Source organism: Cannabis sativa, chromosome 9 (genome assembly GCF_029168945.1).
Source record: "Cannabis sativa cultivar Pink pepper isolate KNU-18-1 chromosome 9, ASM2916894v1, whole genome shotgun sequence".
NCBI classification, from domain to species: domain Eukaryota; kingdom Viridiplantae; phylum Streptophyta; class Magnoliopsida; order Rosales; family Cannabaceae; genus Cannabis; species Cannabis sativa.
In genome coordinates, this window is record NC_083609.1 from 13,784,178 (window position 1) to 13,803,946 (window position 19,769).

At 38.2% G+C, this 19,769-nt stretch overlaps 2 protein-coding genes and 1 long non-coding RNA gene across 3 annotated transcripts; all 3 read left to right on the forward strand.

The window, feature by feature from the left end:
• The first annotated feature begins 3,246 nt into the window (after positions 1–3,246).
• On the forward strand, positions 3,247–5,072 carry LOC115722797 (CBL-interacting serine/threonine-protein kinase 4). The gene has a single exon (XM_030652123.2). It carries the CDS (start codon positions 3,548–3,550, stop codon positions 4,898–4,900), a length of 1,353 nt encoding a protein of 450 aa, XP_030507983.2. The 5' UTR covers positions 3,247–3,547; the 3' UTR covers positions 4,901–5,072.
• Positions 5,073–10,126: 5,054 nt separating this feature from the next.
• Positions 10,127–13,260, forward strand: LOC133031246 (uncharacterized). Its single transcript, XM_061104703.1, has 3 exons — positions 10,127–10,303; positions 11,379–12,942; positions 13,174–13,260. Exons 2-3 carry the CDS (start codon positions 12,313–12,315, stop codon positions 13,258–13,260), a joined length of 717 nt encoding a protein of 238 aa, XP_060960686.1. The 5' UTR covers positions 10,127–10,303; positions 11,379–12,312.
• Positions 13,261–16,480: 3,220 nt separating this feature from the next.
• On the forward strand, positions 16,481–18,231 carry LOC133030991 (uncharacterized). The gene is made up of 2 exons (XR_009684542.1): positions 16,481–16,926; positions 18,002–18,231. It is a non-coding gene; the product is annotated as an uncharacterized LOC133030991 (long non-coding RNA).
• Positions 18,232–19,769: the final 1,538 nt, after the last annotated feature.

Consider the following 19,769-nt stretch of genomic DNA (forward strand, 5'->3'; position numbering starts at 1 on the left):
ATGTTGAGAACATTGTTTGCGTACTGCGTATAGCTTGCACCGATACCAAGCTATTGGTTTCAATCACGACCCATTCCCAGTGTTCGCCTTTAACCCAATTGAGGGCCTCTTTGATTGCCACAATTTCAATGACTTTAGCTGCAAAATTACCTCCATAGCAGCCAAAGAGAGCTGTTATAAGGTTGCTAAGATGATTACGAACAACAATGCCAAAGCCATACTTATTCTCTTGTTCGAAAGTCGCTGCATCAACATTTATCTTGATTATGTTTTCTTCATGTTTGGACCATAGCTCAGCACCATCACCCTTGTTATCAAGACACAAGAAATTGTAAGTGATTTTATCTTGAGCTTTTTTCCATTGGTCAAGAGTTGTATTTGTAGATGTAATTACTTCCATAACAGATGAGTTTTTCTTCTTCCAAACAATTTTATTTCTTGCCTTCCACATTGCCCAACAAGTCATGGCAACACTACACACATTCTCCTCTAAAAATGTTTGAAAGAGCAGTTCCAACCAGCTGCGGAAACTCCCACCAGGGTCAAAAACAAAAGAAATCCCAAGTCCACGCCAGCAAGCAAGGGCAAACGGACAAAAAATAAAAGCGTGACTTGTGGATTCAACTTGAGAAGAACACACAGGACACAGAATAGAGATCTCCACATGCTTCGTAATGAGATTTAGACATGTGGGAAGACAATTAGAGGTAGCTCTCCATAGAAAATTTTTGACCTTTGGAGGGATTTCCATATGCCATACACGATGCCAAAAATTAGACATGCTCTTATCTACATGTGTATTATTCTAATCTTGGAGAAGATTATAAGCACTTTCTGCAGAGAATGCACTTGAGCTTTTGCCTACCCAGGACGATGTGTCACTGGTAGCATTTGGACTGAGGGGAATCCCAAAATCAAGGCAGCTTCATGGTTGTTGAATAAGTCAAGGACAAGATCTGTATCCCAAGCCCAATTGTCAATGTGAAAGAGTGAGCTGACTTTTTGATTCTCTAAACCAAGATGACTAGTTGACACATAAGGGTTCTATGAACTAGGCAACCAAGGATGTTGTAAAATACTCACACTGTCACATGTACCAACCGTTCTTCTAGCACCCAAACAAATTAAGCTTTGAGTTTCAGAGATTACATAATAAATAAGACCCCGCATACGGTTTGCACGAACTTTAGAGATCACCTTAAAAGCAACATTATAGAGAGCAATTGGACACAGATCACCCATGGTAGAGAAATTCTTCTTCTTAGGAATCAAGACAAGGTTAGTTTCATTCAAATATTGACGAAAAGAGCCCGAGACAACAAAACCCTGGGGCAATTTTAACAATATCCGATCCTACAATATCCCAATGTTTTAGAAAAAAATTCAGGTCCCATCCCATCAGGGCCTGGTGCTTTATTAGGGTACATTTGAAACATAGTTGTTTTAACTTCCTCGGCTTCAACAGGTTTTAAAAGATCATCATTTTGGGTAGCACTCACAGAACAAGGAATTTCATTCAGCACCAAGTCATTAACAGAGTGATTTTGGCAGAAAACAAATTCGAAAAATAATTGGCAAAAACCTGTTCAATGCTTGTTTCCCATGTAGTCCAGACACCATCGTCATTTTGCAATTGTTGAATCTGGTTGTTTCTTTTTCGGGCACTTGCAGTAGCATGGAAATATTTTATATTTTTATCCCCGTTGTGGAGCCATAGTTGCTTGGACTTTTGCCTCCAATATATTTCTTGTTGCGCCAATAATTCAAAATAGTTGTTCTGCTCTCTGAGAAAATCGGCATTAGTACAAGAATCAAGTTGGGATTTCATATGAGCCATGGCCTTTTTACTATGGGCAATTTGTTTTTTAAAATTGTCTGTAATCTCCCAGTCCCACTCTTTGAGCTTAGTCCCACATAGCTTAATCTTGTCTTGGAAAGAATCAACATCCGTGGATGCCCAACAAGCTTCAACAATTCTGCCCATATAAGATTGCGAGACCAAGCATTCTCATAACGAAAATAGTAGACAAGAGCATCGTGATGGAGGACAGCAGGTTGCAAATGAATTGGCGAATGGTCGGAGCTAAAGAAACCGATGTTTGTGAGCGTTGCTTGATTGAAAATTTCAAGCCAACTGTGAGTAACGGTGGCTTTATCTAATCTAATCTCGACACAATGGGTCGTACCTCTTCTACGATCCCAAGTAAACGAATAGCATTGAAGGTCCAATTCGACGAGGTTGCAGTCGTCAAGAGTAGCTTGAAATCTAGAAATTAACGAAGAAGGGTATGGCCGACCCCCCCCCCCCCCCTCTTGTCTTCCTGATTGGCTATGTTATTAAAATCGCCAATTATACACCACAGTAGAATCGATTCATGGGATAGCACACGAAGCAATTGCCAAGATTGGTCGCGAATCCTACGATTTGGTTCATCATAGAAATCGGTTAGTCGCCAAACTGGTTGACCCCTAGTACAGACCTCCATATCGATATGGTTAAAGAATAGCACAGAACACGAGCTTCATCATTGTTTTTCCAAAAAGTAATACCACATTTCCTCCCGTTTGCATCAACAGAAAAACAAGCTTCAAAGTGAAGCTTATTCTTAATTCGGTCCACCAATTCTTTCTTACATAGAGTTTCACACAAAAACAAGAAGTTGGGCTTCTTTTGAAGACATATATCTTCTAAGAACTGAATGGCCCGTAGGTTCCCAAGTTCGCTGCAGTTCCAAAGTAAAACGCTCATAATGTGTGGTGGGCCTGAACACCAGAGCCCACATTTTCCCCGTTTTTTGGAATATATATATTTGTAAAGGCATCTCCAATGGAGAAACTGAAATTTAGTGTTAAATCAACACCAAAAAATTATTATTTTAACACTAATTTTTTTTTCAATTCCAACCACAACACTAAAAATTACACTAAATTTTATATTTTTTATTATTTTATTATTTTATTAATATAATAAGAATATTTTAATACTAAATATATCTAATTATTTAGTTTTTCCTCTTAAAATTATTATTTAATTATTAAAAACTTTCTTTTAAAAAAAATAGTGTAGTTTATAGTGCCCCCACTAAATTTGGTGAAATATTGTAGACAAAGCTATTTATGAGTATGATTTTAGTGTTCCATTAGAGTAAATATATCGTGAAACTACACTATGTTTTGTGTTTTAGAGTCCGATTAGAGATGGCCTAAGGTATTTATTCTATATTTTATTCTTTTTCATTTTATCATTAGTTTATTTCGATTTTGATTACACTTATTATTAGTAAACTAAACGTAAATTTGTTACATTATTCTCGAACATGAAACAAACACAGACCAAAAAAAAGAAAAATAGTCCAGAAAAATAGGATCTGAACAAGAGGAAAGAAATTAATAGTATTAAAAAAATAAAAGAGAAAGGGTAGTTTGGTAAAGACAAAAAAAGTATAAACCTACACGAGCCCTACGCTATATATATAATTGAACTTTCCTTTCATTAAGCTTTGTCCCGGTCTGTCTCTGGTTTTGCCAAAAAAAGCCTTTTCTCCCAATGACCAATATGGTGGTCATGGAGGCTCGGGTTCCGCAACCGCAACTTCCTCAACCGCCGCCATCGCCGCCATCACAACCACCTCGTCCGGCTACAATCATCCTCGGCAAGTACCGATTGATCCGTTATTTAGGCCAAGGAAGTTTTGCTAAGGTTATCGAGGCCAAACCTTTGAGCAATAACGATAGCCCAAACGTAGCCATAAAGATCTTCAAACGGAAGAATCTGGATCCCGAAATGGAGCCTCGAATCATCGATGAAGTTGAAGCCATGCGCCGCCTTCACCACCACCCAAATATAATCAAAATCCATGAGGTAATGGCCACCAAGACCTATATCTACCTTGTAATGGAGCTCGCCGAAAATGGTGAGCTTTTCAACAAGATCTGCGGTGGACGTAAATTGAAGGTGACGAAAGTGTGGCATTATTTTCAGCAACTCGTCTCCGCTCTCCGATTCTGCCACCAAAACGGCGTCGCTCACCGAGATGTTAAGCCTCAAAACCTCTTCCTCGACAAAGCAGGGAATCTCAAGGTTTCCGATTTCGGTCTCTCAGCTTTACCTGATCGGATCCGCGACGGTCTACTCCACACGGCTTGTGGTACGCCCGCATACACTGCTCCAGAGATTTTAACTCGGCGCGGCTACGACGGCGCTCGAGCCGATGCCTGGTCCTGCGGTATCATCCTCTACCACTTACTCACTGGAAAACTCCCTTTCGACGATCTGAACATCGCTGCTAATCTTTTGAAGATAAAAAAACGGGATTATCAGTTCCCAGCGTCGATCACAGGCAACACGCAGAAAGTAATTTATCGTCTACTCGATCCTAATCCGAAAACGAGATTGACGCTCGACGATCTCGTCCAGTTATCGTGGTTCAAGAAATTAATCCCCACACCATCGCAGGAGCCGAGTCTGTTCCAATCAACACCTAGATTTTGCAAGACGGAGACGGAGAACTCATCAGCGACGAACGCTTTCGACATTATAGCGTCGCTGTCTTCGGGGCTGAATTTGTCGGGACTTTTCGAGTCTTCAAGGGAAGAAGTGATCAACAAGAAGGAGAAGCGTTTCACAGCTATGGCGGAGGCGGAATCGATGGTTGAGAAGGTGAAAGAGATTGGCGATGGTTTAGGATTTAGGAGTGAGAGAGGTAAAGGTGGTTGGAGCTTGGGTTTTGGAAAAGGGAGAGTGGTTTTGGTCATAGAGATTATGAAGCTTACGCCAACTTTGTTAATGGGGGAAGTGAAGGTGGTTAAGGGTGGTTTCGAGCTTGAAGAGCTTCAATGGCAGGAATTCAAATCTGGTCTCGACAATGTTGGTCTCTCTTGGTTAAACAACAACGTTTAGATGAAAATGGTTTAACACAAACGACATTAAAAGAAAACAAACTGCATGGTTATTGATTGACTTTAAGTTTTGTAGTTATTCATGGACTTTCTACCCACTCTTTAGAGTGACGATGCTAGTTTGGACTATGGCTTTGAAATTTTAGTTTAGTTTTTTTTTTCTTGTACATGGTAGTATTGTACATTTTTTTTTTCTCTTTAATAAATAAATTTAATTAGTTTCATTTGTTTGAGAAAAAAAAATCTTATGCTATTTTCTTAATTTCCCGTTTAAATATATGTTTTTTTTGTTTGGTCAAACTTGTATCATAAAAAAATAAACTGTTTGTTTTGTCAATTAGTAGAAGAAAGAAAGAAAGAGGGAATAAAATTTTCAATTGCCAACATTATTTTTTTTCTTGGCTCAAATTGCCAACAAATATTAGGTGAAAAGTTAGGTAAATATTAAGAGAGAATAGTACACCAACGAAGGCGTGTTTCGTTTATAAGCAAAATTAAGTTCATCAACAAGTAGCACATATTATACATGGATGCTAGTGGTGCCTCAATTATTAGGCATGCATGTATATATTAGTTCATATGTGGTGTGGGGTTTAAGGCAGGTCTAGCTCACCCACATATTATCGTATGTATATATATATAATAAATAAGAAAGACAAAATAGGCTTGAAGGGGAGACACCAATATTGGAAGAGTAATTATTGAAGATGATGTATGTAAATGAATAAATGAATGAATGAAACAAGTTGACTCAATTTTTGTCATAGGCCACACATTATCTGCCGATAGTGGCCGAGGGTTCATGCCTTGTTTCCAAATCGGGCCTCTCCAAACGATTTTTGTCGAAGTAAAACCACCAAAAGACAATCATTCATCACATGCATACTTTTTCTTTGTTTTCTTCGGTTGGGTCAGGACTCGTGGTCAGGACAGAGCTGATTATTGAAGTCTTTATATGCTCCTAGCTACAAATCCAAATGATTAATTAATAAAGTTAGAGCAACTCCGGGACTACTTTTGAGATCAATTTAATATTAACTTTACTTCAATTTTGTGATCTAGTTTAGCTAATTTAATTAAAAAAATTGAATTTCTAACATAAATTAATTATTTTATTTGTATGAAAAATTGCTTTAGAAATAACCATTTTATTTGTTCTAATAAAAATGGAAATTCCAAACCACGTGTCACATGAGAGGTTAGGCCCCGCAAAATATTATTATTTATAAAAAATAATTACATTTTGTGTCAAAATAAAAAATTGTCAAATGAGGAATACCATCTACTATTAAATTTTGTACTAAATTTGACTCAAAAAATAAGTTAATATTATATTTGACCTTATTGGTTATGGTTACAAGTTTTGTCATCCGGGATTGGAAGCTTTGAATTCAGAGAGCAGATATCGGAAGCTTAGTGTGGATCTAGAAAACCATGTGCGGAAGGTCTTGTAAAATTCAAAAGGTGCTTCCAGATAAGCTTATACTGTGTATGGAATGTTTATCTTGGATAGCTTGTTATTAATCCAGAGATACACTCCCAGACAACTTAATGTCAGCCTTGAAGGTCCATCTGGGAAGGAAAGCCATGTATGTATCCAGAAGGCTTCTGTGTTTATAAAGCTTCCAAATTGTTCGTACTGAAAGTGTGTTTTTCAAGATGACAGGGGTTATTGTTGCTAGTGATGAGCTAGATCATTTAAGGCGATATAAATATGCCACGATAATTTAGGAGATATTATTAGCAACAATGCAAATCTATATATATAGCTTTAAATCTTTATAATCTGTGAGAGAATCAAACCAGATTTGCTTGTGTGAAAATTGTGATAGTGTAAGGTAGAGTCTAAACTAGAGAGAGAAACTTCTGTTGGGTTTTATGCCCTAAATAAAACTCATTTCAATATAATCAGATTTACTTATTAATATAGATCAGAAATAACATTTAATGTTGCATGGTTCACATGATTTATTTCATGATTATATGTACATAATGTATAAATTCATCTGAAACCCTTTTCACATACTTGATCCTGTTTATTGTGCTGTCAACACATTGGAAAGTAAACATGACTATGTGAATAAAGTTTCCTAGATTTATCAGACATAGGGTTTTACTGATATGATAATCTACAACAGAGTTTACTTGCATTTGGAGAAGTGCTATGTTCTTTCCAGAGCATTGGTTAAAGTAAAGTTCAGGTTGGATGCATGGAGTATGCATCGGAAGGGACCGATATTGAACTTTGACTTAGATTTATTAAACTTACCGTAATATCTATTCAAGTCAATATCGCCTAGTTGATCCTAGATTAAATGATCTTAATCCTGTTATGATTAGGCTCAATCTCAAGAGGCTATTCGTGTTCTTTGATTTGTTAGTTAAGCCTACTTTTAGGTCAGGGTGATACGTACATTTTGGGAACACGGTAGTGCAATTGAGTGGGAGCGCTAACATAAACATGGAATCTATAGCTTCTATCTGGCGAATAGTAAGTAAAGGATGATCTCCTTCGAGCTTGACCAAACGAAAATAAATGGTGGAGATCTCATTTCACATAAGCTGAAATATCATTTATACGGGGTTAAGTGCTTTAAGGATTAAATACATTGTAGGGTGTAACAGTAATCTAATCCCTTTACAGTGTAGATCATTCATATAGAGGATCATTGATCAAATGAAAATTATAACAATGGATAACTAATGATGTGTCTATATGGTGGAACATATAGAGCATTCTATATACTGAGAGTGCAATTCTAAGTTCTATGCGTGGATTCAACGAAGAATTAATAAGTTAGTGAATTTTAGTAATAAATTCTTGATCTACTTATTGGAAGCTCGGTTATATAGACCCATGGTCCCCGCAGTAGTTGAGATAATATTGCTTGTAAGACTCATGTAATTGGTTTTGATTAATCAATTATAATTCTCAAATTAGACTATGTCTATTTGTGAATTTTTCACTAAGTAAGGGCGAAATTGTAAAGAAAGAGTTTATAGGGGCATATTTGTTAATTATGATACTTTGTATGGTTCAATTAATAAATATGATAAATGACAATATTATTTAATAATTATTTATAGTTATTAAATATTTAGAATTGGCATTTAAATGGTTGAATTAGAAAATTGGCGTTTTTGAGAAAATCAGATGCAGAAAAGATAAAACTGCAAAATTGCAAAAAGTGAGGCCCAAATCCACTAGTATAGGGCCGGCCACTTTTGTAGGAAATTTAAACTGATATTTTCATTATTCCAATGCAAAATAATTCAAACCTAACCCTAGTGGAATGCTATAAATAGATAGTGAAGGCTTCAGGAAATTTACACTTAAATTTCACACTTCTGATTCAGAGAAAAACCCGAGCCTTCTCTCTCCCTATCTGGCCGACCACTCCCTCTCTCTTTCTTCTCTCTTCAATTTCGAAATTCTTAGTGTGAGAATAGTGCCCACACACAACAAGTGATACCTCAATCATAGTGAGGAAGATCGTGAAGAAAGACTTTCAGCAAGAAGGAGTTTCAGCACCAAAGAATCAGAGAAAGAGATCCAGGTTCAGATATTGATAATGCTCTGCTACAGAAAGGAATCAAGGGCTAGATATCTGAACGGAAGGAGTCATATTATTCCGCTGCACCCAATGTAAGGTTTCCTAAACTTTATATGTGTTTATTTCATCGTTTTAGAAAGTTCATATTTAGGGTGTTAAACAACATACTTGTGAGTAGATCTAAGATCCTGGTAAAATAATTTCCAACAACTTCTTCTCGTAACCTCTGAGAAGTTTGTGAATATTCTTGCAGCCTTGTAAACACTAATATCAATGAAGATATGTATGTTATTGTTCCAACCGAGATGTAGATCATTGTAGATGGCTCGAACTCGTTAAACTTGTTGTTATTATTTTTTGTTTTACTACTTAATTTATTACTTGAATTATTGAGATGTAATACCCGAAATTAAGAAATGGATTAGCAAAACCCTAACTAGATAATTATGTATAATTGAGGAATTATATTATTATATAATTTATTATATGTGAATTAATATGAATTATGACATGTTAAGACCCCGTTGGTGAGCCAGGGGCATTTTAGTAATTATGACCCGAGAAGGGTAAAATGATGAAATGAATTAAATTACGTGCTTAATAGGACTATATTATTATATAGTATACCTGTGTTGTCTTTTCAGGTGTGTTCTGACAGGTTGGCGCAGTATAGTCACAACCGGGCATTTCGGACCGAACCGGGTTCGGGCCCGAAATGTAAATTGGATTGATTTATTTGGCATTATTATTTATGAGTGATAATCTGAAATTTGTTTGAAATTGTTTATGCATGAATTGACAATGGTGCCCTTGAATGACTAATTATGTGGGAATTGGCCCTAGGGGCAAAAAGGTCTTTTGGCCTTATTTTCTAAGTTTAATAAAATGGATTTTAGAGAGTAAATGAAAGAAATTCTGGGTTCTTTCTCTTTGTCTCACCCGACCCCTCTCTCTCTTTTTCACTCAAAACCCTCTTTGCATTCAACTTGGATTTTGGAAGGAAAATCTTGGTTTTGGCTTGATTTGGAGCTAGAGTTTGGAGGAAGATTATTGCTCTTGCTTTGGTGTGAATTGAGGTAGTTTTTACAGATTTTCTAATTGAGTTTCTTCTTGAATTTTATGGTGGTAAAAGCATGTCTTGAGTTGTGTTCTTCTTGTGATTGCATGTTCTTAGATGTTATTGTGATGTTGATGAATTGAGTGTGTGATTGCATGATTTGGTTGAGAATTTTATTGTTGAGCATGGATTTTGATTATAGGTTATTTTCCAGAGTGGATTCATGTGTTTTTGGGATATTTTCATGGCTGAAATTGGGTTGAGTTGTTGGAAGTGAACTCTTGTTCAAGAGCTTGGTTTTGCCATGGTTGTGCATGAATTTTGTGATTTTTTTTTATGCAATCAAAATTCTGGGATTTAGATGCATTTGAGTTGTGATTTTTGAGCCTTAATATGCGTTTTTACCCATTGTTTGGTTGGGGTTCGAAATCTAGGAAAAGTTGGCATGTTTAGGCCTTTAAAATAGAGTTTTGGGGTGTTCTGAACCCAGTCGTCGCGACGGGATTTTTGGCCGTCGCGACTGGGTTTGGCAGTGAGAAATTTTATTTTTCTCAATTTTGTTTTGGCCATAACGTTTGATTCGGGACTCCGTTTGGGATGTTCTTTATATCGTTGGAAAGCTCGTTCCGAGCTCTATTTGATTATCTGTGTTTTGAATGCCATGTTTATATTTTGTGAAAGTGAAATTGGGGATTAACCCTATTTGTGAAATCCCGGATTGTGTGACTAGGATTACCGGCACCTGATCAGGAGCACCCAGGGGTTTGGAATCTCTGTTATTGCGGGACAACAGGTAAGACAGTAGTTTGCACGTAGAGTATGCGCGGTGGCGCTTATGTTGAATATGATATATGTGAGTAATTGCAACCGGAATTAGGGTTATTACCCTAACATGAGCGGTTTAATAGCCTAGGGTTATTACCCTAGTGATATATGTTGTGTAATACTATGCCATGTCAGATATATCTATATATTGGGATTATGAATTATGCGCTTAAGGCATAATTAAACTAGACTCGGTAAGCTAGTACCTTGAGTTTAATTTTAATGCGGTCTAAGGTTATTACCCTAGAATATTGTGAGTCCAATGAAAGCATGAGTTAGGATTAACACTCTTAGTAAATGTCATCTAAGTATATAGAAATGTATTATATGCGTGATTACATAGTATGCAAGTTAGGGTTATTACCCTAAGATTATATATGTTGTAGTAAATATTGAATACACGCATGTATGTTAAAAGTTATGTGTTTAAGACATAACTGGGTTAGACCTGGTATATATCACCCGGATAAACCACCGAAAGAACGTAATACATGGATTACGTATATACATGAATTGGGTTATGCGAGCAAGGCATAACCAGGTTAGGCTCGGTGATCAGAACCGAGGTAAACCCTACTGAGGCCTTATTGTATATAGACGTGTGAGAGAAACACATAGGTCTACGCCACGTAGACAGAAATAGACATGTGAGCGTAACATGCAGGTCTATAGCAAATAGACAAATAGTGCAGTGGCACTAATAATTATGTGTTACATATTGAGATTAAGGGTTATGTGTCAAGGCATAATCAGGTTGGACTCGGTACTCATAACCGAGATGAACCACTTCTAAGGCCTTAATGTATTTAGACGTGTGAGAGCAACACGTGGGTCTACGTCATGTAGATTTAAATAGATGTGTGAGCGCAACACATAGGTCTACGCCACGTAGACATAAATGGGCATGTTGGTATAATAATCAGGTCTGTGTCATACAGACGTATGTGAATGGCATATCTATTAAATAGTATGACGAGCATATTATATTTGTTGAGATTTATACTGTCTTGCTGGGCTTGGCTCACGGGTGCTCTACTGTGCAGGAAAGGGTAAGTCAGTGGCTGATCAACCATGAGTTTGAGGAGCAAGACGAAGAATGTACATGTTCAAGCCATATCAGACCAAGCGGGTTAAGGGTCTATCAGTGATGAACTTTTGAATTCTATTTTGCCGTTTAGGTCGGCTAGAAAGAAATGACTTGTAATAGCGTTTGTAAATATTTTTGGGATCCCAACTATTTTAAAAGTTTAAATATATTACAAGTTTATTTTCATTCTGTTTAATATAAAAGTTTAAATTCTGCGCTATTTTGATTAGTAATCCCGATTAGGGGATTAGAGTTTCATAAGTATTTTGGGTAGCGTTCCTGATTATTTAGGGCGTTACAATTTGGTATCAGAGCGCCAAGGTTTTTAAACTTCCTGTAGACCGGCTGAACATGTACATTCATCGTCAGAGATAAGCTCGACTCATGGTGCAGTAAGTATTGAGAGTAAATACTTGACTGTATGTGTGATCATCTGTTTACCGCTTTCCATTTTAGGCAGTATGCAAGCATCTAAAGTATGTATGTGTTATGTGATGCCATGCTTTAAATGCTATTTGATTAATAAATATTTGTATGGGGTAAATAGTTAAGTTAGGGTTTAAGGCAATAAGTGCGTAAGTGTGGTATTGGTGCTTAACTCGCTGGGGTTGTTGATTACATGGGTACTAGTAATGGACCCTCCGCAATCATCTAGACCACAGGGCGAGCAAGTAGAGCCTGGGGCTACCCAAACCAATCCACCGGCACCGCCTCCACCTCCGTAGGATCCGGGGGATAATGCGGGGGTTGGTAATGCTAATCCTCCTGCTGAATAGCAGCAGATGTTTAAAGAAATGCGAAGTGTCATACTTCGTCAAGAAGAAGAGTTGCGATGATTAAGGCAACCGGCACTGGCTGCCCCTGTTGATCAAGTGTTACCACCAGCACCTATGCCAGTGGTGGGTAACCTAGGGTTTGTTATGCCGCATAGGGACTCGGTATTTGAGCGGTTCGTGAAGCTGCAACCTCCGACTTTTCTGGGAGGTTTTGATATAATTAAGGCCGAGCAGTGGATGAGCACTATTACCTGTATCCTGGATAATATGGGAGTGACGGGAACTGAAAGAGTGAACTGTGCAGCCTTCATGTTACCAGATCATGCCCGCGTCTGGTGGGATATCGTGGGCCAAACCCGGGATGTCAGTATAATGACCTGGGAAGAATTTAAAAGTTTGTTTGAGGAAAAGTTTTACTACATCGCTGTGAGAAGTTCACACATGGAAGACTTTGTGAAGCTTACTCAGGGAAAGATGTCAGTGGCCGAATACACCCTGGAGTTTGATCGGCTATCTAAGTTTGCTGGTGATCTGGTGCCCACAGATTTCACTAGGAAACAGAAATATGTGAGAGGATTGAATGCCACAATCAGTCGGGACTTGAAGATTACCACGTCACATGACGCTTTGTATAAGAAAGTGGTAGAGCTAGCCTTGATTGCTAAGGAGGCTGAGCAACATGTAGCAAAAGAGCAGACTGCAAAGGATGTCGTCACGGCATCGAATCCTCCTGCTAGTGGTAATGTCAGTAAGGGGACCGACAGTGGCAACCCTGATCACAAATGGAAGGCTGAGGCTTCCGGAGCATCAGGGAGTATTAGAAAGCTTCAGGGAAATTGAGGTGGCCGTCAAGGTAAAGGATCCTCTTTCAAATCATATCTAGAATATTCAAAATGCAATATTGCCATTAGGGTGAATGACGAGCCAAGGTTGCATATTATATTTGATATGGATTATATGAATCGGATGTTCTAGGATTACCTAATCAGATGTGTGATCGTGTTTGTCGATGACATCTTGGTGAATTCTGGTTATCTTGTGTCTCTTTCTTGGGGCACGTAGTAGATAAAGATGGGATCATGGTGGATCCGGCTAAAATTGAAGCTGTTCGGGACTGGCCAACACCAAAATCAGTTACTGAAGTTAGGAGCTTTCTGGGATTAGCTGGGTATTATTGCCCGTTTGTTGAGGGTTTTTCAAAGATTCCTGTACCCTTAACGGGGCTGACCCGAAAGAACCTGAAGTTTGTTTGGACAGATCGGTGTGAGAAAAGTTTCCTGGAGTTAAAGCAATGCTTGATTACCGCTCCTGTACTAACTCTTCCTTCAGATAAGGAAAAGTTTGTGGTATATTGTGATGCCTCGAGACAGGGTCTCGGCTGTGTGCTTATGCAGGCTGGGAGGATAATAGCTTATGCTTCTCGACAGTTAAAAGAGTATGAGCAGAGGTACCCGACTCACGATTTAGAACTCGCAGCAGTGGTATTTGCGCTAAAGATTTGGCGGCATTACCTTTATGGCGAGAAATGTGAGATATACACTGATCATAAGAGTCTGAAATACTTCTTTACCCAGAAAGACCTGAATATGAGACAGAGGCGTTGGCTAGAGTTGGTGAAGGATTATGATTGTGAAATCCTTTATCATCCTGGTAAGGCCAACGTGGTTGCTGATGCCTTAAGTAGAAAGGGTCAGAGTCAGTTGAGTACTGTGAAGCAAATCTCTCAACAGTTAGCAAATGAAATGACTCGAGCTCAGATTGAGTTGGTTGTAGGGCAATTGGCTAATATTACTCTGCAATCCACTCTTCTAGAGAGAATTAAAGAAGCACAAAAGCAAGATTCGGAATTGATAAAAACCCAAGCTAGGGTTTTGGCTGGGAAAGCTAGTGATTTCTTAGTGGATAAAACGGGAATGTTAAGATTTAGGAATCGAGTTTGTGTGCCCATGGATGAGAACATCAAGAAAGAGATCATGGATGAGTCTCGCACGACTCCTTATTCAGTTCATCCAGGGTCGAAAAAAGATGTATCAAGATCTGAAAGCCATGTTTTGGTGCCCAGACATGAAGAATGACATCACTGAATATGTTGCAAAGTGCCTTACGTGTCAGCAAGTGAAAGCTGAGCACCAGCGACCTGCAGGGTTGCTGCAACCACTGAAGATACCAGAATGGAAATGGGAAGATATAGCTATGGACTTCGTGGTAGGTATGCCTAGAACCACGGGACAATTTGACTCTGTGTGGGTCATAGTGGACAGGTTTACAAAGTCTTCTCACTTTTTACCTGTTCGGACGAATTTCTCCATTGACCAGTATGCTGAGTTATATGTCAGAGAAATTGTTCGTCTGCATGGTGTCCCAAAGTCCATTGTGTCGGATAGAGATCCGAAGTTTACATCGAGATTCTGGGAAAGTCTGCATCGAGCTATGGGAACTCAGTTAAAGTTCAGCACAGCTTTTCATCCTCAGACGGATGGGCAATCCGAGAGAACCATTCAGATTTTAGAGGACATGCTACGGGCATGTGTGCTTGACTTTAAGGGATCATGGGTAAAGTACCTTCCCCTGATCGAGTTTTCTTATAATAACAGCTATCAAGCAACAATCGGGATGGCTCCTTATGAACTTTTATATGGAAGAAAATGTAGATCACCCATACACTGGGACGAAGTGGGTGAAAGAAAGTTCTTGGGTCCCGAAGCTGTTCAGAAAACAAGTGAGGCAATTGATAAGATTAGAGCGCGAATGCTCGCGGCTCAGAGTAGGCAGAAGAGTTATTCTGATCCAAAGCGTCGAGATATTTATTTTCAGGTCGGGGACATGGTATTTCTCCGAATATCTCCGATGAAAGGCATAAAACGCTTTGGGAAGAAAGGAAAGCTTAGCCCGAGGTTCATTGGACCTTTTGAAATCCTTGAGAGGATAGGGCAAGTAGCGTACAGGTTGGCTATGCCACCAGCGCTGACAGCTGTACATAATGTGTTCCATGTTTCAATGCTTCGGAAATTCATCTCAGACTCGTCCCATGTTCTGAGTTATGAAGCATTGGAACTTCAGCCGGACTTGTCATACGAGGAACAACCAGTGCAGATACTTGATAGAAGTGAAAAAGTCTTGAGAAGCAAGACAGTGGCACTGGTGAAAGTACTGTGGAGGGAGGAACAGTAAAGTAGAAGAGGCAACCTGGGAACTCGAGACGGATATGCAGCAGAAATATCCGGAGTTGTTCAAGTAAATTTCGGGACGAAATTTCCTTAAGGAGGGGGTAATTGTAATACCCGGAATTAAGAAATGGATTAGCAAAACCCTAACTAGATAATTATGTATAATTGAGGAATTATATTATTATATAATTTATTATATGTGAATTAATATGAATTATGACATGTTAAGACCCCGTTGGTGAGCCAGGGGCATTTTAGTAATTATGACCCGAGAACGGTAAAATGATGAAATGAATTAAATTACGTGCTTAATAGGACTATATTATTATATAGTATACCTGTGTTGTCTTTTCAGGTGTGTTTTGACAGGTTGGCGCGGTATAGTCACAACCGGGCATGGCGGGCCGAACCGGGTTCGGGCCCGAAATGTAAATTGGATTGATTTATTTGGCATTATTATTTATGAGTGATAATCTGAAATTTGTTTGAAATTGTTTATGCATGAATTGACAATGGTGCCCTTGAATGACTAATTATGTGGGAATTGGCCCTAGGGGCAAAAAGGTCTTTTGGCCTTATTTTCTAAGTATAATAAAATGGATTTTAGAGAGTAAATGAAAGAAATTCTGGGTTCTTTCTCTTTGTCTCACCCGAACCCTCTCTCTCTTTTTCACTCAAAACCCTCTTTGCATTCAACTTGGATTTTGGAAGGAAAATCTTGGTTTTGGCTTGATTTGGAGCTAGAGTTTGGAGGAAAATTATTGCTCTTGCTTTGGTGTGAATTGAGGTAGTTTTTACAGATTTTCTAATTGAGTTTCTTCTTGAATTTTATGGTGGTAAAAGCATGTCTTGAGTTGTGTTCTTCTTGTGATTGCATGTTCTTAGATGTTATTGTGATGTTGATGAATTGAGTGTGTGATTGCATGATTTGGTTGAGAATTTTATTGTTGAGCATGGATTTTGATTATAGGTTATTTTCCAGAGTGGATTCATGTGTTTTTGGGATATTTTCATGGCTGAAATTGGGTTGAGTTGTTGGAAGTGAACTCTTGTTCAAGAGCTTGGTTTTGCCATGGTTGTGCATGAATTTTTGTGATTTTTTTTATGCAATCAAAATTCTGGGATTTAGATGCATTTGAGTTGTGATTTTTGAGCCTTAATATGCGTTTTTACCCATTGTTTGGTTGGGGTTCGAAATCTAAGAAAAGTTGGCATGTTTAGGCCTTAAAAATGGAGTTTTGGGGTGTTCTGAACCCAGTCGTCGCGACGGGATTTTTGGCTGTCGCGACTGGGTTTGGCAGTGAGAAATTTTGTTTTTCTCAATTTTGTTTTGGCCATAACTTTTGACTCGGGACTCCGTTTGGGATGTTCTTTATATCGTTGGAAAGCTCGTTCCGAGCTCTATTTGATTATCTGTGTTTTGAATGCCATGTTTATATTTTGTGAAAGTGAAATTGGGGATTAACCCTATTTGTGAAATCCCGGATTGTGTGACTAGGATTACCGGCACCTGATCAGGAGCACCCAGGGGTTTGGAATCTCTGTTATTGCGGGACAACAGGTAAGACAGTAGTTTGCACGTAGAGTATGCGCGGTGGCGCTTATGTTGAATATGATATATGTGAGTAATTGCAATCGGGATTAGGGTTATTACCCTAACATGAGCGGTTTAATAGCCTAGGGTTATTACCCTAGTGATATATGTTGTGTAATACTATGCCATGTCAGATATATCTATATATTGGGATTATGAATTATGCGCTTAAGGCATAATTAAACTAGACTCGGTAAGCTAGTACCTTGAGTTTAATTTTAATGCGGTCTAGGGTTATTACCCTAGAATATTGTGAGTCCAATGAAAGCATGAGTTAGGGTTAACACTCTTAGTAAATGTCATCTAAGTATATAGAAATGTATTATATGCGTGATTACATAGTATGCAAGTTAGGGTTATTACCCTAAGATTATATATGTTGTAGTAAATATTGAATACACGCATGTATGTTAAAAGTTATGTGTTTAAGACATAACTGGGTTAGACCTGGTATATATCACCCGGATAAACCACCGAAAGAACGTAATACATGGATTACGTATATACATGAATTGGGTTATGCGAGCAAGGCATAACCAGGTTAGGCTCGGTAATCAGAACCGAGGTAAACCCTACTGAGGCCTTATTGTATCTAGATGTGTGAGAGAAACACGTAGGTCTACGCCACGTAGACAGAAATAGACATGTGAGCGTAACATGCAGGTCTATAGCAAATAGACAAATAGTGCAGTGGCACTAATAATTATGTGTTACATATTGAGATTAAGGGTTATGTGTCAAGGCATAATCAGGTTGGACTCGGTACTCATAACCGAGATGAACCACTTCTAAGGCCTTAATGTATTTAGACGTGTGAGAGCAACACGTGGGTCTACGTCATGTAGATTTAAATAGATGTGTGAGCGCAACACATAGGTCTACGCCACGTAGACATAAATGGGCATGTTGGTATAATAATCAGGTCTGTGTCATACAGACGTATGTGAATGGCATATCTATTAAATAGTATGACGAGCATATTATATTTGTTGAGATTTATATTGTCTTGCTGGGCTTGGCTCACGGGTGCTCTACTGTGCAGGAAAGGGTAAGTCAGTGGCTGATCAACCATGAGTTTGAGGAGCAAGACGAAGAATGTACATGTTCAAGCCATATCAGACCAAGCGGGTTAAGGGTCTATCAGTGATGAACTTTTGAATTCTATTTTGCCGTTTAGGTCGGCTAGAAAGAAATGACTTGTAATAGCGTTTGTAAATATTTTTGGGATCCCAACTATTTTAAAAGTTTAAATATATTACAAGTTTATTTTCATTCTGTTTAATATAAAAGTTTAAATTCTGCGCTATTTTGATTAGTAATCCCGATTAGGGGATTAGAGTTTCATAAGTATTTTGGGTAGCGTTCCTGATTATTTAGGGCGTTACATGAGATGTCCTAGGATATTGTTTCTTGATTGTGTTGTGTGTTTGTTGGTACTATAAACTGAATCGTAAGTCATTAATTGTTCCGTTTTGCACATAAACTGGTATCAGAGCAAGGTTTATAATCATGACTGCCACAAAATACAATGTTGAAAAATTTACTAAAATGAATGACTTTGGATTATGGAGAATGAAAATGAAGGCTCTATTGGTTCATCAAGGGTTGTATGAGGCTCTATAAGGAGAGAAGTCTCTTCCTGATTCGATGTCTGAAAAAGACAAGAAGAGACTCTTGCAAAGGCTCATAGTGTGATTATTTTGAATCTTGGAGATAAGGTTCTGAGAAAGGTTGCAAAAGACACTATTATAAAAGTGACTTTTCCTATCTGTTTATAAATTTCTTTTATACAATTTCCCAACAGTTCTTAAAATCGTTGGCTATGTGGGTATCATAAAAATACGGAACTTTAAAAGATGGTTTATAACTATTGAAAAAAGTCATTTTAAATAACGGTTTACAAATATTGGAAAAAGTCACTTTAGATGACTATTTATAACTATTGACAAAAGTATTATATAGATTAAATTGAATTACTTGATGTATATTTTTTAAAACATTAAATATATATAATAATATTAATTTTTTATCAAAAAATAAATAATATTAATTAAAATTAATATATTTTCATACTTCACAATATACATACATGATATACAATTCAGAAAAAAAAAATAACTTCAAATTTAAAATAAATTGTATATGAAAAATAAATAATAAATATAAATATTACAACCTAAGTGAAATTTATTTTCAGCTTTCAAGCCAAAAACGAGCCTCCCCTTGATGGCAACCCTCACCAGGCCTGGCGATGGCCTTCCTTCAGTTGTCCAGGCCAAAAATGAGCCCCGACTTCACTTCCCTTGGCGGAAACCCTCACCAGGCCTGGGGATGGCCTTCCTCCAGTCGTCCAAGCCAAATACAAGCCCCGACTTCACTCCCCTTGATGGCAACCCTCGCCAGGCCCAACGATGGCCTTCCCCTGGCCATCCAAGCCAAAAACGAGTCTCGCCCCTTTCTCGTGCCTTCCAATCTCGAACTCCTAAAAAAATGAGTATTTCCATCATGGCTCTCCTTCCCCTCTCGTGTCGCCCAAGCCAAAAAGAGACTCGCCTCTTTCTCATGCCTTCCAATCTCGAACAAGCAATGGCCAAAATGTGTTCATGTCTCTCCGATCTCCTTCTCTCATCGTCTCTTTTTCTCTCGACTCATACTAGATGAGCCTTGTCTGGTGGCTTCCTCCGCCTGTCAATAATAGAGCCACATATAATGACGGGGTTCAACGCCCTCAAAACCCCACCATAAAATCCTTTGTAGCTCCATCATTCATAATATAGTCTTTGAGAAATGAGAAGAGAGGGAGGCAACAG